Raw genomic sequence first — 15,813 nt, 5'->3', positions numbered from 1 at the left:
TCATCACACAAAATAACTGGAGTATAACAGTTTCCATCAAATCTAAAATATCATCAATTTTAAGTCCCACCATTATTTTCTGTACTACTACAAACAAATTCTGGCCTGGCATGGTGGCTTGTAATCCCAGCACTTTGGGAGGCCGAGGCAGTCAGATCACCTGAGTTCAGGAGTTCCAGACCAGCCTGGTCAACCTGTCTCTACTAAAAATACAAAAATTAGCCTGGCGTGGTGGCATGTGCCTAGAGTTCCAGCTACTTGTTGGGAGGCTGAGGCAGGAGGATCACCTGAGCCTGGGTGGGGGAGGTTGCAGGGAGCCAAGATCGTGCCACTGCACTCCAGCCTGGGCGACATAGTATTATTACTATTATTATTATTATTATTATTTTGAGATGGAGTCTCGCTCTGTCGCTCAGGCTGGAGTGCAGTGGTGTGATCTCGGCTCACTGAAAGCTCCGCCTCCCAGATTCACGCCATTCTCCTGCCTCTGCCTCCCAAGTAGCTGGGACTACAGGCGCCCGCCACCATGCCCAGCTACTTTTTTTGTATTTTAGTAGAGACGGGGTTTCACCGTGTTAGCCAGGATGGTCTCCATCTCCTGACCTCGTGATCCGCCCGCCTCGGCCTCCCAAAGTACTGGGATTACAAGTGTAAGCCACCGCGCCTGGCTGTATTTTTATTATTATTATTATTATTATTATTATTTTTTTTTTTTTTTGAGACGGAGTCTCACGCTGTTGCCCAGGCTGTGGCGCGATCTCGGCTCACTGCAAGCTCCGCCTCCCGGGTTCCCGCCATTCTCCTGCCTCAGCCTCCTGAGTAGCTGGGACTATAGGCGCCCGCCACCGCGCCCGGCTAATTTTTTGTATTTTTAGTAGAGACGGGGTTTCACTGTGGTCTCGATCTCCTGACCTTGTGATCCGCCCGCCTCGGCCTCCCAAAGTGCTGGGATTACAGGCTTGAGCCACCGCGCCCGGCCTTTTTATTATTTTTTGAGATGGTCTCACTTTGTCACTGTGCCGGGCTAATTTTTGTATTTTTGTGGAGATGGGTTTTGACCATGTTGCCCAGGCTTGCTTCAAACTCCTCAACTGAAGCAATCTGCCTGACTCGGCCCACAAAGTGCTAGCATTACACGTGTGAGCCACCACGCCCAGCCATGTTATTTATGATTGCATTTCTTTTCTTTTCTTTGAGGCAGAGTCTTGCTCTGTCACCTATTCTGGAGTGCAGTGGTGTGATCTTGGCTCACTGCAACCTCTCCCTCCAGGGTTCAAGCCATCCTCCCACCTCAGGCTCTTGTGTAGCTGGGATTACAGGTGTGTGCCATCACACCCGGTTAATTTATCTTTTTTACTACACTTGATCTTTGCTCAAAGGATGAGATGTGACAATTTAGTAGAGACGGTGTTTCACTATGTTGGCCAGGTGGGTCTGGAACGCTTGACCTCAAGTGATCAGCCCACCATGGCCTCCCAAAGAGCTAGGATTACAGGGTGAGCCACCACGCCCAGCTGATATCATTGGTTTTAAAACACATTCCTGGCCAGGCGAGGTGGTTCATGCCTATAATCCCAGCAATTTGGGAGGCTGAGGTGGGTGGATCACCTGAGGTCAACATGGCGACACCCCGTCTCTACTAAAAACACAAAAATTAGCTGGGCATGATAGCGGACGCCTATAATCCCAGCTACTCTGGAGGCTGAGGTAGGAGAATTGCTTGGATCCCGGAGGTGGAGGTTGCAGTGAGCCGAGATTACGCCATTGCACTCTAGCCTGGGTGACAGAGCAAGACTCCATCTCAAAAAAAAAAAAAAAAAAAAAAAGCAGAAGAAAATAAATAAAACACATTCCTATCTCATTGAGGCTAAGCTGTACAAAAGGTGTCTTATAAATGATACCAAAGATAACAAATATGTGTTTAATCTCTGGATGGGAAAGCCTTTCTAAACTTAAAGACAAACCTCAAAGGAACATATCCATGGCTTTGACATCAAGAAATTTAAACATTCTATATGTCCAAATATTAAAAAGCAATCATAGGCCGGGTGCAGTGCTCACACCTGTAATTCCAGCACTTTGGGAGGCTGAGGTGGGTGGATTACTTGAGGTCTGGAGTTCCAGACCAGCCTGGCCAACATGGTGAAACTCCATCTCTACTAAAAATACAAAAATTAGCCAGGTGTGATGGTGCCTGCCTGTAATCCCAGCTATTTGGTACTTTTTTCCTTCTTTTTTTGAGATGGAGTCTCCCTCTGTTGCCCAGGCTGGAGTACACTGGCGGGATCTCTGCTCACTGCAACCTCCACCTCCTGGGTTCAAGTGATTCTCCTGCCTCAGCCTCCCAAGTAGCTGGGATTACAGGCACTCACCACCACGCCTGGCTAATTTTGTATTTTTAGTAGAGACAGGGTTTCACCATGTTGGCCAAGCTGTCTCAAACTCCTGACATCAAGAGATCCACCCACCTCGGCCTCCCAAAGTGCTGGGATTACAAGTGTGAGCCACTGCGCCTGGGGTATCCCAGCAATTTGGGAGGTTGAGGCACAAAAATTGCTTGAACCCAGGAGGTGGAAGTTGCAGTGAGCCGAGATCACATACCTGCACTCCAACCTGAGTGACAAAGTGAGATCCTGTCTTAAAAAAAAAAAAGCAATCACAAATCGGGGCCGAGCATCATGGCTCACATGTAGAATAATTCCAGTGCTTTGAGAGGCCAAGGTGAGAGAATTGCTTGACGCCAGGAATTCAAGACTAGCCTGGGCAACATAGTGAGACCCGCATCACCACAAAACAATACAAACAATTAGTCAGGCCTGGTTGAAAGTGCCTGTAGCCCTAGCTACTCAGGAGGCTGAGTGTGGAGGATGGCTTGAGCCTAGGAGTTCAAGGCTGCAGTGAGCTATGATTGTGTCACGGCACAGAACAAGACATTGTCTGTAAAACAAACAAAAAATACCACCACAAAACCACAAAAATAATTAAAAGGTAGGCAAACTGAGAAGAATGTTTGGGGCAACTATCCTAAGGGCTAACAGCCTTAACAAAGAGCTCTGTAAACTATAAGAAGTGTACCAAGACATAAAGACCACTGAGGCAAGATGGTGAATTTTTTTGAGATGGAGTCTTGCTCTGTGGCCCAGGCTGGAGTGCAGTGGTACAATCTCTGCTCACTCCAACCTCCACCTCCCAGGTTCAAGTGAGTCTCCTGCCTCAGCCTCCTGAGTAGCTGGGATTACACGCGCCGCCACCACACCCGGCTACGTTTTGTATTTTTAGTAGAAAGGGGGTTTCACCATGTTGGTCAGGCTGGTCTCGAACTCCTGACCTCGTGATCCACCGGCCTTGGCCTCCCAAAGTGGTGGGATTACAGGCATGAGCCACCTCGCCTGGGCTGATGATGAACTTTTTATTTTAAAAAACCTTTGGCTGAGCGTGGTGGCTCATGCATGTAATCTCAGTACTTTGGGAGGCCGAGGCAGGCAGGTCACTTAAGGTCAGGAGTTCCAGACCAGCCTGGCCAACGTGGCAAAACCCCATCTCAACTAAAAATTAAAAAAAAGTAGGTGTGGTGGCACACACCTGTAATCCCTTTAGACTTGGGAAGCTGAGGCACGAGAATTCCTTGAACCTGGAAGGCAGAGGGTGCAGCGAGCCGAGATTGCACCACTGTACTCCAGCCTGGGTGACAGAGTGAGACTGTCTCAAAAACAAAAGCAAACAAAAAAACCTTCTTTCATTGCCAGACATGGTGGCTCATACCTGTAATCCCAGCACTTTCTCTGGGCAGCTGAGGTGGGATGACTCCTTGAGTCCAGGAATTCAAGACCAGCTTGGGCAACAAAATGAGACCCCATTGCTACAAAAAGAAAAATAAAAAAGTTATCTGAGCAAGGTGGCACATGCCTGTGGTCCTACCTACTCAGGAGGTTGAGGCAGGAGGATTGTTTGAGCCCAGGAGGTAGAGGCTGTAGTGAGCCATGTTTGCACCACTGCACTCCAGCCTGGGTGACAGTGAGGCCGTTTCTCAAAAATAAATAAATAATAAATAAAAAATAAATATTTAAAAACCTTGTTTTAATATAAGTTGGACAATTTATATATAAGAGCATTGGCTATAAATGTATGAAATTTATTCTACCTCACTATTATTCTTTTTTTTTTTGAGATGGAGTTTCGCTCTTGTTGCCCAGGCTGGAGTGCAATGGCATGATCTCAGCTGACTGCAACCGCTGCCTACTGGGTTTAAGCAATTCTCCTGCCTCAGTCTCTCCAAGTGGTTGGGATTACATGTATATGCCACCATGTCTGGCTAATATTTTTTTTTTTTTTGAGAGGGAGTCTTTCTCTGTTGCCCAGGCTGGAGGACAGTGGTGTGATCTCAGCTCACTGCTTCCTCTGCCTCCTGGGTTCAGGTGATTCTCCTGCTTCAGCCTCCAGAGTAGCTGGGATTACAGGCGTGCGCCACCATGCCCAGCTAATTTTTGTATCTTTAGTAGAGATGGTGTTTCACCATGTTGGCCAAGTTGGTCTCAAACTCCTGACCTCAAGTGACCTGCCTGCCTCGGCCTCCCAAAGTGCTGGTATTAGAGGCGTGAACCACCGCACCTGGCCAGAGTCTCTCTTCTTGATTACCTCAGCCAAAGTGTTTTCTGAAATGGTACCACAGATATGTGCTTCCAGTTCCGTTTGTAGTAGAGGGCATGGCATGTACCGTCATTCACCCTGCCTGCTCCATCTGCATCCCCCTCACATCCAGCAAGTTTTCCTTTGCATAGGGCTTATTGCTCCCCTGCTGATCACCTGCCAAAGCCTTCTCTCGGAGTTAACATCCTTGCCAAGGCCTAAGTGGCTTTTGAAGATCAGGCCCTGCTTAGCTCTGGGCTCCCGTCTTTCTTTTGATGTCCTCTCTACTTTTCTCAAACCTGTCAAAACTGGATTCGGACTCTGTGGCCCTGGGGTTGGAAACATGCTTCGTCTGCATCTTCCCAGGGTGGCACTTAGGCCTGCACTAGCTAAGGTAGCCCTGCGGCAAGGTCCAACCCTGCCTTATTGTTAATTTGTTTATTGTCTGTGTCCACTAGAGCTGGGGTGAGGAGGGCAGCCAGCTCAGACCTGGGGAGGCCTGGGAGGCTACGGCATCTTCGGTGTTGGGCAGTGCTGTTAGAAACCACGAACATTACTCATCTGGCAGCATGTGTGCACATGGGGTGAGCCGGGGGTCTCCTCGAATGCGGCGTCTACGCCCGGGGATTGGACGCACTGTTACCGATTCTGTCCTGGGAGATTCAGCGGTAACCTACCGGGCAGAGGCCGGCACGCACCCGTGGAGAAGCCCGCGCTCGCGATTCCTCCTCGTGCCAGGGCCCCAGGGCACGGAAGGCCCACCGACCGTGAGGCGGGTCAAGGGGTACACAGGGTGCGAGTTCGTTAGGCAAAAGCTGGGTACAGGCGCGAGCCACAGGCACGGGAACCTCGCGCCGACCGGGGCCCTAGGCCCGACGACCGCAGGTAAGGGGAAGTGGAGGCACACATGGCTGGGACGTGCCCCAGGCACCATCCGGGTGGCTTCGGGCGCGGGACGTCCGCAGCCCCGCAGCTCCCAGGACGCTCGACCATCTGCGGCTGATCAGCTTCGGCCGGTTTGGGGATAAAGGGGAGACAGGCGGCGCGGGGAGTGGGAACGCCTGAAGGCCGCGCCTCTCCTTTCAGGTCGGCCAGGAGCGCACCGGTAAGAGCCAGGGGGTAAGGGGTAGAAAGACGCCCACCTCTTCAACCCAGAGCTCGGGACTCCTATACAGTCCCATAGGGAACAGGCGGCCGCCATTCCCCTCCCCCACGCTGGCGGGTAAGGCTAGAGAACGGTTTCAAGGAAGACGCATGCGCATGAAACAATTATAAACCGCTAAGACTCCCAAGTTCAATATTCGCGGGAAGGCGCATGCGCAATAAAAAGCCCGGCGGGTTTATGGGTGGGGGTGCTGCGCCCAAATCCCAAGCGTGTAATAATCCGCCGGCGGACGGTGGGCTGGCTCTTGAAACTACGCATGCGCCAGAGCTCTTTGTGACGCAACGGGGCGGTGCGGGCAGCTGGCTGCGCGTGCGCAGAACTCGCACAAAGGGCCTTATTTAGGTTGCGCAGGCGCCCGCTGGCCATTTCGTCTTAGCCACGCAGAAGTCGGGTTTCTGGGTGAGTCTCGGTGGGTCCTCGCTTGCAGTTCACCGACCACCGTGGGCGCCGTTTTTGCGAGGATTGGTTGTCCTCATACCTCTGGGAGGGCCACGGGGACCTTGGCGAGCTGCGGGCTGCCATCGAGAGCCGCGAGTGGTTCGCTGAATGTCGGCACCGCAGCTGAGGCCTGCAGGCCGCGCCGACTCTATTGTGTGAGAAGTCGGAGGAGGCGGAGCGGAAGCGGCCGCCGCCATTTCCTTTCCTCCACGCTGGCTCGGCCCGGGCCCCCACGGTTCGGGGCGCCGACGGTTGCTGCTCAGAACAGCTTTTGGGGGTCCGGCCGCCGGACGAGGAGGTGTTGGGTATTGGAGCCGCCGGGGTGGGTGCATCCCCCCGGTTTTTGCTTGGTGGGGGGGCCGGTGCGGGCCCGGGGGCGCCTCGGAGGCGGAGGACAGCTTAATTGGCGCTCTCAGGTCTGGTCCTCCCCGCCTTGCAGTTTGTTTCGACGCCGGACCGCGTAAGAGACGATGATGTTGGGCACCGAAGGCGGAGAGGGATTCGTGGTGAAGGTCCGGGGCTTGCCGTGGTCTTGCTCGGCCGATGAAGTGCAGAGGTTTTTTTCTGGTGAGTTAGAACTAGGACGCGGGAGTTCGAGTTCGAGGCCGGGGCGGGCGGGCTGGCGGGCAGCCGGGCTGGGGCGGGGCGGGGCGGCGGGACCCGGGGCGCCCCCTGGCGAGGCGCGGGCGACTGCACTCACCGCCGTGTGGCTCGCGCCCGGCCGGCCGCGGTTACGCAATGGAATTTTCGAAAGCCCCGCCCGTCCTCCTGGCCCTGCGGGGGGAGTGCGGCAGATCTGGCAGACCCTTTGATTTCTTTACTACCTTTGAACACCAACTTTTCTTTTATGGATGTCGTTTTTCTTTTTCCTTTGTGTTGGGAGTCTCTGTCACCCAGGCTGGAGTGCAGTGGCGCGATCTCGGCTCACTGCAGCCCCCGCCTCCTGGGTTCAAGCGAGTCTCCTGCCTCAGTCTCCCGAGGAGCTGGGACTAGAGGCGCGCACCACCACGCCCGGCTAATTTTTGTTTTTTTAGTAGAGACGGGGTTTCACCATTTTGGCCAGGCTGGTCTCGAACCTCTGGACCTCAAGTGATCAGCCCATCTCGGTTTCCCAAAATGCTGGGATTACAGGCGTGAGCCACCGCGCCTGGCTCCGGTGTCTTTTTGCGAAAAGATGAATTGGCATAGGTGGGTTTCCTCCTCAATCTCGAGAAAATTGCCGAGTAATTAGACCAATAATAGTAATGTTTTTCAGTATCTTGAAGTGTAATCTCTTGTTTCCAGTTCTGGTGTTTCCTTGAAAAGGAGCATTCTTCGGAAAGTTAAAATGTCACGTCTTAATTTCAGTTTTCCTAATCAAGATTTGGTAATTGAAGAGTGTGTGCTCATCTAGTTCTTAATTTGGCTGACTATACAATTGAAAACACTGAAACCCAGGGAAGTGTTTTTGCAGTCCCTAGGTTTCCTGAATATTTTCTATCAGAATGTCCTTGTTCCCATTATTAGACTGGGAAAAATTAGACTGATAAAATTCTACTTGTATGAAATTGACAGCTTTTGGCAAGACGTTTGTAGTGTTGACTTACTATCTGAATTTAGCATTGGTAACGGAAAACGACCTGTAAAACAAGAACCAAGTACACTGGAAGCCACCTTGCAGGGGGCAACGCTGGGTTTGGCTTCAGCTGTGCAACTTGGAGCATTTTAGCTTGGTAACACTGATCCCCTTTCAGGTGAGTATTGGGCCTGTAATTTGGATTTGAATGAGAAACCGTAATGTGGCTGCTGGTAAGGTAAAACTTGACAAACGCGCCAGACCAGACCAAAGCAACTCGCAACGAAGTAGGTTTGCCATAAAGTCACAAAGTCCAGGCTTGATAATGTTCTGAGAAATTGATAAAAGATGTGTGATGTGGACATAAGTAGCAGGGACTTAAGAGAGAAATTCATTCTGAAACTGCTTTGAATATTGTATGTTGTTGATGGGTTGGAAATACATCACCTTGGGAATGAGGTTTTTTTTTTTTTATTGGAGTTCCAGGAGTTGGTAATACCATCATTATATGCAGGCTTCACAAGTTACGTAATTTGTAGTGGGGACACGGAATAGACATTTAATCTGTGTCACCCAGAGGTGGTTTTAGGTTTTAAATTCCGTATTAACGGTTGTTTTCTTTCCAGACTGCAAAATTCAAAATGGGGCTCAAGGTATTCGTTTCATCTACACCAGAGAAGGCAGACCAAGTGGCGAGGCTTTTGTTGAACTTGAATCAGAAGATGAAGTCAAATTGGCCCTGAAAAAAGACAGAGAAACTATGGGACACAGATATGTTGAAGGTTTGATTTACATTGCCCTAGTTACAGTAAATAAAGCATTAAACAATAGAGGTCTTACCCCTTCTGAATTTTAGGTATTTGACTGCATGGAAATGGTCATCTAAGGGAGTTTGTGGCAGCTCTTCCTAGCTTATCTAAAGACCCAGGAAGTCTGAACTTTGTTACCTAATTTTCCAAAAGTGACTAATTCTAAGCACCTCTTTCAGTATTCAAGTCAAACAACGTTGAAATGGATTGGGTGTTGAAGCATACTGGTCCAAATAGTCCTGACACGGCCAATGATGGCTTTGTACGGCTTAGAGGACTTCCCTTTGGATGTAGCAAGGAAGAAATTGTTCAGTTCTTCTCAGGTATGTAGTCCTGTTTGTTGATGAGCAGTGAGTTTTGGCTAGCTTCTGCAAGGTGATTTAATAGACCTTAAAGTTGAGTAGCTTAGGTATTTCAATAGGTTGTGTAAATTGCCAATGAATTAATGTTTTCTTCCTAGAGACCTTCAAATAATTTAAGCCCATCTTAAAGGTGGAAATGAAGTACTTCCAAAATGTTAACTTTGCCTATATTTAGTATTATAGTTCAGAGTAGATCTTTCATTGAGGATTGCCCTCAACAGCTTAACTGCTTTTCCTCACATTGGTGTCCAGCTAAGTACTTCACGTTAAAGGTAAGATCCCTTAACATCAGATTAGTGTGACGAATTAGGTTGTTGTAAATTATGGCAAGTGTCTGTGTTGTTGCAAGAGACACATTTGGGTCATGTGACCAGAATGGTCTAATTCTCTTTAATGCAGAAGTCGATTTATGAAAGACTTGGTTTAACCAGTGTGATATAAACTTACTGAAAATCAGATGTAGTGAGAGTAGTTTGAATGCTTGTAGTCTCAGTATCTGAAATAACAAAGTGTTTTGAAATTGTTCCTGGGCCTAAAGTATTTGAATGTTTTTATGCTGAAGAGCTGATAAGATTGCATGTTTAACAATGTTAGATATCGTATATTTTAAATAGTAATATTTATGATGTGATACACTGGAAGCAAGAAATCCTTTCATGGTTTAGTGTAGTATGTTAAAAATTTATATATGTATCAAGTCCTAATGTCAGAATTTTAAAAATCAAGTCTTGTTTTGTTTTTACTCTAAATTGGTGAGAATTGAATGCTATCTGTCAACGTTAAATATGAACATAATTTCATATCTTCTAGGAAAGTGCTTTAAGTCCTTTTTGTAAGCTTGGGAATGTATCCACGGAAAGGATTTTTCATAGACGGAATTTCCAGAAGTGAATCATAACTACTGTTAGAGCATAAGCATGCATGATTGTGCTGTGTAGATCAGTTTTGTTGAAAGTTTAGATTGTTATGTTTGTCAATTATAATTTAATGTTTTAGTTTTTATATGAAATGTTTAAATGTATACCTTTTTAAAGACGAAGTTCCAATAACTTAAAGCATTGAAATATAAAATGAGGTAAAAGGTGTTTTGAATTTAGTAAAACTGTTATTTAATGCTTAAAACTTAATTGAATTCTTGTATAATTCTCAACATTAAGTTGCATAGATATGTGTTCTTAAGTTGTTGAATTCTTAATGCATCCTGCGTTCAGCAAGTTTTTTTTTTTTTTAATTTATACTGTACCATGGGTGTGTTAAGAATAGTTATACTTCGTAATAATGGAACTTCATATTATTGCAATGCATATTTAAAGAGTACTTGTTGAAAGCATACCATTCACCTAAAGTTAAAAGTTCTGGTTTATTTAAAGCTATAAGAAGAATCATTTCTGGGCTTGTGATGTTAATATTGCCCCCCTACTGGGGTTATTTGTCCTTGGGTTGAAGGGTTGGAAATCGTGCCAAATGGGATAACATTGCCGGTGGACTTCCAGGGGAGGAGTACGGGGGAGGCCTTCGTGCAGTTTGCTTCACAGGAAATAGCTGAAAAGGCTCTAAAGAAACACAAGGAAAGAATAGGGCACAGGTGGGGATGGATGGTTGGTTGGATATGTCACTTTTCTTATGGTAAACAATTAAATCCATATTCTCTCTGCTTAAAAGAAGAAATTAATGTTTTGTAGTCCTAGGTAATTGATGTTTTGCCATGATTTCCAAACTTTTCTTGTGTCAGTCCCATGTTACACGCAAACTAAATTTTAGGTTTAAAATTTGTCCCTAGTTAATTGGTCTACTTGACAATTTTGTGAGTCTTATTAACCCCAATCAATAGAGTTGAGAGACTATGGCTTTAAAAAATTAATGCAAACCTGGCTTTAGCTGTAATAACACCCACCTAGAGTAAATTAATATTACCATAAGAAAATGTGATACTTTCTGATCTTGTTTTTAAAGTTGAAATGCAACAAACTTTTTCTTGCTGTATATAAATATTCTGCATAGTATTAATAAGCATAGCTTTCAAGAAATTGTCACAAAAGGTTTTATTCTCTTTGCTTGTGACTATTTTTCATTGAAGCATGCGCTTACCTATGCTGATTCTTACTAAAAGCATAGGCTGGGGTATTTATTGGCGAAAGGAAATGTGTAGTGTGGGCTAGACTGTTGGTGGAGGCTGGCTTTTTAGCCCACTTGCTATACATGCTGCCAATGGATTTAAGACTTGAAATGTTGAAAGTTGAGTGGAATTATTTCCCTCCTAGAACGTTTATTTACAGTACTCCTCTCTACCCCTAAGGTTGGGCTCTGCCTCAGGAGGAGTGAGTGTTTTTTTTCTGTAAAGTTTACATTGTCTTACTATTTATTGAGTGAATTTCTGGTCATTGCCTATGCAAATATAAGAAATCTGGCTTTAAATATTAGTCAGTTTCATGGCTATGACTAGATTGTATTTCTTGTGTAACTAAATACCTGTATAAAATGAACTAATGTTGTCTCTCCCCTCCCTACCCCTTCCTTATGAACGATGCTTTAGGTATATTGAGATCTTTAAGAGCAGTAGAGCTGAAGTTAGAACTCATTATGATCCACCACGAAAGCTTATGGCCATGCAGCGGCCAGGTCCCTATGACAGACCTGGGGCTGGCAGAGGGTATAACAGCATTGGCAGAGGAGCTGGCTTTGAGAGGATGAGGCGCGGTGCTTACGGTGGAGGTACGTGAGGATTCCCAGGGTTTGGCAAGTAGTCTGTTCCTTTGTTTAGGTGTTTTGTTTGATGGATTGTACTTTGTCTTTCAGGCTATGGAGGCTATGACGATTACAATGGCTATAATGATGGCTATGGATTTGGGTCAGATAGATTTGGAAGAGGTAAGGTAAGAATTGAATTTCTCAGTTGAAGGATGCTTACACTCTTGTCCATCTAGACCTCAATTACTGTTTTTCAGGAATGTCTGATCACAGATACGGGGATGGTGGCTCTACTTTCCAGAGCACAACAGGACACTGTGTACACATGCGTGGATTACCTTACAGAGCTACTGAGAATGACATTTATAATGTAAGTGTAGGATGAACTCACAAGTCTTATTTCAGTATGGCAGTAAAAGTCTGAGCCTTACTCTATAAATGTGAGCACTGTGTTAGAAATTGTAGTTTTATTTTGTAACATTAGAAAGTTGATTTAATTCTTTGAAATGCCTTGTGTTGTAGTTTTTTTCACCACTCAATCCTGTGAGAGTACACATTGAAATTGGTCCTGATGGCAGAGTAACTGGTGAAGCAGATGTCGAGTTTGCAACTCATGAAGATGCCGTGGCAGCTATGTCAAAAGACAAAGCAAATATGCGTAAGTGTGATTGAGCGTTTGTGGGCTCTTAACAGGTGATTGTGTGACTAACATTTACAATAGAGAAATGGAAAAATAAGGATATATGAGAAGTTTCCTCTCCAGTAATAGATTAATTCTTGGGGGATGGGGGGCAGTGGGTTGAAGAAGGTTTGGGTTTTAAAAATTAGTCTAACGGATTTGTGATACGCACATCTTGAAGTTTATATCCTTAATTGACAACATAGATGAATATGTAAAGGCTAGATATTAGAGTTAAAGTAGATCACCTAAGAGAAGTAGCTAGAATTTTCTTTGCCAAGGTATTTGAAGTTCACAGATCTGCTCGTTTAAAAACTTTATAAAAGTGCTTATCCTGTTGTGTTTCACCAACAAACATTTTCAAACTTTTTTTTTCTCATTTCAGAACACAGATATGTAGAACTCTTCTTGAATTCTACAGCAGGAGCAAGCGGTGGTGCTTACGGTAGCCAAATGCTAGGAGGCATGGGTTTGTGTAAATATCACTTTAGTGTCTTTTTTTTAAGCTAACCTTGTATGCCTTTTCTCTCATTTCAGAACACAGATATGTAGAACTCTTCTTGAATTCTACAGCAGGAGCAAGCGGTGGTGCTTATGGTAGCCAAATGATGGGAGGCATGGGCTTGTGTAAATATCGTTAGTTTTTTTAAAAACCAAAACGTTTATATCTGTATAAGTCAATTATAAGTTGTTAATCTATTTAATAAGTTTAGCATAACAAACTTAGGCAAAGAAAGCAGTTTCTTGATATTTGAATTTTGTATCTGGCTTACTTAAATCTTTGTTATGAAGTTCCTTAGGATAGATAATTCAAATTAGATTTAAGTACTCTTGGGGGAGGGGACTACGGAGTGAAACTACTTAAATTTTCTGAGTATAAAGTTTAAATAGCAAAATAGGATTAAGATAAATGTGGGCATAATTAGGTGTATTGACGTGCCTTTGATATATCTAAGGGGGAACCCCACTAAATCTAGTCAGGCAGTTTCATAAGATCTTCACAAAATGCCTCTACTTAGGGAATCTTGTGGGTTTTAGTCCTGCTGATGTATATACCGTTAGCACTTTGGTTTATAAATATTTGAGTAGCTCAAATGATGGATAGAAGGGTAGCCCGGTTATAGACAGTAGGCAGAAGGAGGCAGAGGGTTATAGTAATATAAGATCAAGACTGGAAAATATAGATATAGAATTACAAGCCCGGTACCACCAGGTACCACATTATGTAAGGAACAAGGTTCTAAAGTTTTCTTAACTTAACAGCAAACCAGTCCAGTTACGGTGGCCCAGCCAGCCAGCAGCTGAGTGGAGGTTACGGAGGCGGCTATGGTGGCCAGAGCAGCATGAGTGGATACGGTAAGCCTGTTTTTTTAAATATACTTAGAATTAAGTTTTAGGCAGGTTTCTTTAGTTGGGAAGGTGCAGGCTCCTTTTTGGTGAAATTGGGTTATTAAATGTATGCTTTCAATCCAAATGTAACTTTTTACTAGCTTAATTTTCAGAAACAATCATTGGGAGGGGGAAGTGTTCTGTGAATAAAAAACTAGTCATTGCAACTTTGGAATACTGTCGAGCCAGAAAATATCTGCCTCCATTTATTAAAACATTAAATAAAGTTGTTCGCTTTTTTATCTTTTGGTTAGCAGTACATCAATTTTAGATGGAGGGAGAATTTGGAATAGTAGAATGGTGGTTGGGTTCAGGACCGTATTTATTAGTTAACCTAGGATTGGTTTTATTTATTTTTTTTCAATTGGTCTAAAGAATGGTGATTTTGGTATTATAGTCTTACCCTACAAAATCCTTTTGCAGACCAAGTTTTACAGGAAAACTCCAGTGATTTTCAATCAAACATTGCATAGGTAAATATTTTCTCAAAAAATATAATTTAAATTCCCAATAGCAAATACTGATATGTTGTAATAATACTTTCTATAGCAGTCAATGGCTCTGACTTAACTCCATGGAGGCTGCCATTTGGGCACAGTGAGTTGCCTTTAGTCCACCTTGGTTGTCTCACTTCCTGCCCACCGTGAATAGGAAAAGCAAGAGACTTCCCCTGTGCTCCCTTTTCTCAAATGCCATTCGAGGGACACATTGTGAATGTTTATGGTAAATTTTTTTAAAAAATGCCTTGTTTAGCTTTAAAAATACGAAGTAATTTTGCAATTTTTGAAAAACACTAGTTTTCCTTTAAACTTAATTTTTCATGTTGATCCTGAAGAATCCGTTAAAATGGTAGCACAAGAGTCTGGCAAGTTGGTACTGCAGAGAAAAGGGGTTAATTGAGGCTTGTTTGGAGTCGGGATTCCCCTTTCCCAAACATGCGTCTCGCCACTTGGACAGCAGCCATTTGTACTCGTATACTTTTTAAACTTTTTCTTGGAATACTATATTTTATTTGACTGGTAGTCTGACATTACTCCTAACTTGTCAAATTGATCTCTTTGCAGGTAACCAAGGAGCAATGAACAGCAGCTACTACAGTAGTGGAAGCCGTGCATCTATGGGCGTGAACGGAATGGGAGGGATGTCTAGCATGTCCAGTATGAGTGGTGGATGGGGAATGTAATTGATCTGTCCTGATCACTGACTCTTGGTCAACCTTTTTTTTTTTTTTTTTTTTTTTAAGAAAAAAAAACTTCAGTTTAACAGTTTCTGCAATACAAGCTTGTGATTTATGCTTACTCTAAGTGGAAATCAGGATTGTTATGAAGACTTAAGGCCCAGTATTTTTGAATACAATACTCAATCTAGGATGTAACAGTGAAGCTGAGTAAACTATAACTGTTAAACTTAAGTTCCAGCTTTTCTCAAGTTAGTTATAGGATGTACTTAAGCAGTAAGCGTATTTAGGTAAAAGCAGTTGAATTATGTTAAATGTTGCCCTTTGCCACGTTACATTGAACACTGTTTGGATGCATGTTGAAAGACATGCTTTTATTTTTTTGTAAAACTCAATATAGGAGCTATGTCTACAATTAAAAGTGAAACATTTTGGCATGTTCGTTAATTCTAGTTTCATTTAATAACCTGTAAGGCACGTAAGTTTAAGCTTTTTTTCTTTTTTTTTTTAAGTTAATGGGAAAATTTTGAGACGCAATACCAGTACTTTAGGATTTTGGTCTTGGTGTTTGTATGAAATTCTGAGGCCTTGATTTAAATCTTTCATTGTATTGTGATTTCCTTTTAGGTATATTGCGCTAAGTGAAACTTGTCAAATAAATCCTCCTTTTAAAAACTGCACTCTGTCTTGTCTGTGCTTCAGTGTCATGTGGACTGAGTCTCGGTGCTCTGTGCCCACCTGGGTACACATCTAGGGCCACATCTCTGGCTGTGGCAGAGAGGCTTGGCAGTTGAGGCTGTTGTGTAGATGTCTTCAGACTTCCCTCCAGTGCAACTGAAGGTAAACTCGTCTTTGGGGCCCTTGTGGAAGGGCTGTATGTCATTTGGCTGCACAGGACCTGATCTGAACTTGCCTATAACTTGTT

At 44.4% G+C, this 15,813-nt stretch overlaps 1 protein-coding gene across 20 annotated transcripts; it reads left to right on the top strand.

Moving 5' to 3' along the window:
- The first annotated feature begins 5,109 nt into the window (after window positions 1–5,109).
- Window positions 5,110–15,568, top strand: HNRNPH1 (heterogeneous nuclear ribonucleoprotein H1). Of its 20 annotated transcripts, none has more exons than XM_028849995.2 (14): window positions 5,110–5,511; window positions 6,669–6,796; window positions 8,411–8,566; window positions 8,773–8,916; window positions 10,402–10,540; window positions 11,489–11,667; window positions 11,752–11,823; window positions 11,880–12,013; window positions 12,166–12,301; window positions 12,708–12,767; window positions 12,860–12,949; window positions 13,586–13,678; window positions 14,135–14,184; window positions 14,776–15,568. In XM_028849995.2, exons 2-13 carry the CDS (start codon window positions 6,700–6,702, stop codon window positions 14,182–14,184), a joined length of 1,350 nt encoding a protein of 449 aa, XP_028705828.1. In that variant the 5' UTR covers window positions 5,110–5,511; window positions 6,669–6,699; the 3' UTR covers window positions 14,776–15,568. The 20 variants fall into 20 exon arrangements, with proteins under 20 accessions (XP_028705828.1, XP_014997112.1, XP_028705834.1 ...); XM_028850001.2 differs by lacking the exon at window positions 5,110–5,511 and adding an exon at window positions 6,156–6,190 and having other exon boundaries at window positions 12,860–12,919; XM_015141629.3 differs by lacking the exon at window positions 5,110–5,511 and adding an exon at window positions 6,156–6,190.
- The last annotated feature ends 245 nt before the right edge of the window (window positions 15,569–15,813 follow it).

The sequence above is a fragment of the Macaca mulatta genome, chromosome 6, assembly GCF_049350105.2.
Source record: "Macaca mulatta isolate MMU2019108-1 chromosome 6, T2T-MMU8v2.0, whole genome shotgun sequence".
Classification (NCBI taxonomy): Eukaryota; Metazoa; Chordata; class Mammalia; order Primates; family Cercopithecidae; genus Macaca; species Macaca mulatta.
The sequence above is the reverse complement of the archived record's forward strand: the minus strand, read 5'-3'. Positions and strand labels throughout refer to the sequence as shown.

Excerpts from the sequence above, each read along its gene's own strand:
- HNRNPH1 (XM_015141626.3), top strand. The coding sequence starts at position 6,700 with ATGATGTTGGGCACCGAAGGCGGAGAGGGATTCGTGGTGAAGGTCCGG. Across the intron at positions 10,541-11,488 it reads AAGGAAAGAATAGGGCACAG|GTATATTGAGATCTTTAAGA; the intron begins GTGGGGATGGAT and ends ACGATGCTTTAG. Across the intron at positions 12,768-12,859 it reads AGCAAGCGGTGGTGCTTACG|AACACAGATATGTAGAACTC; the intron begins GTAGCCAAATGC and ends CTCTCATTTCAG.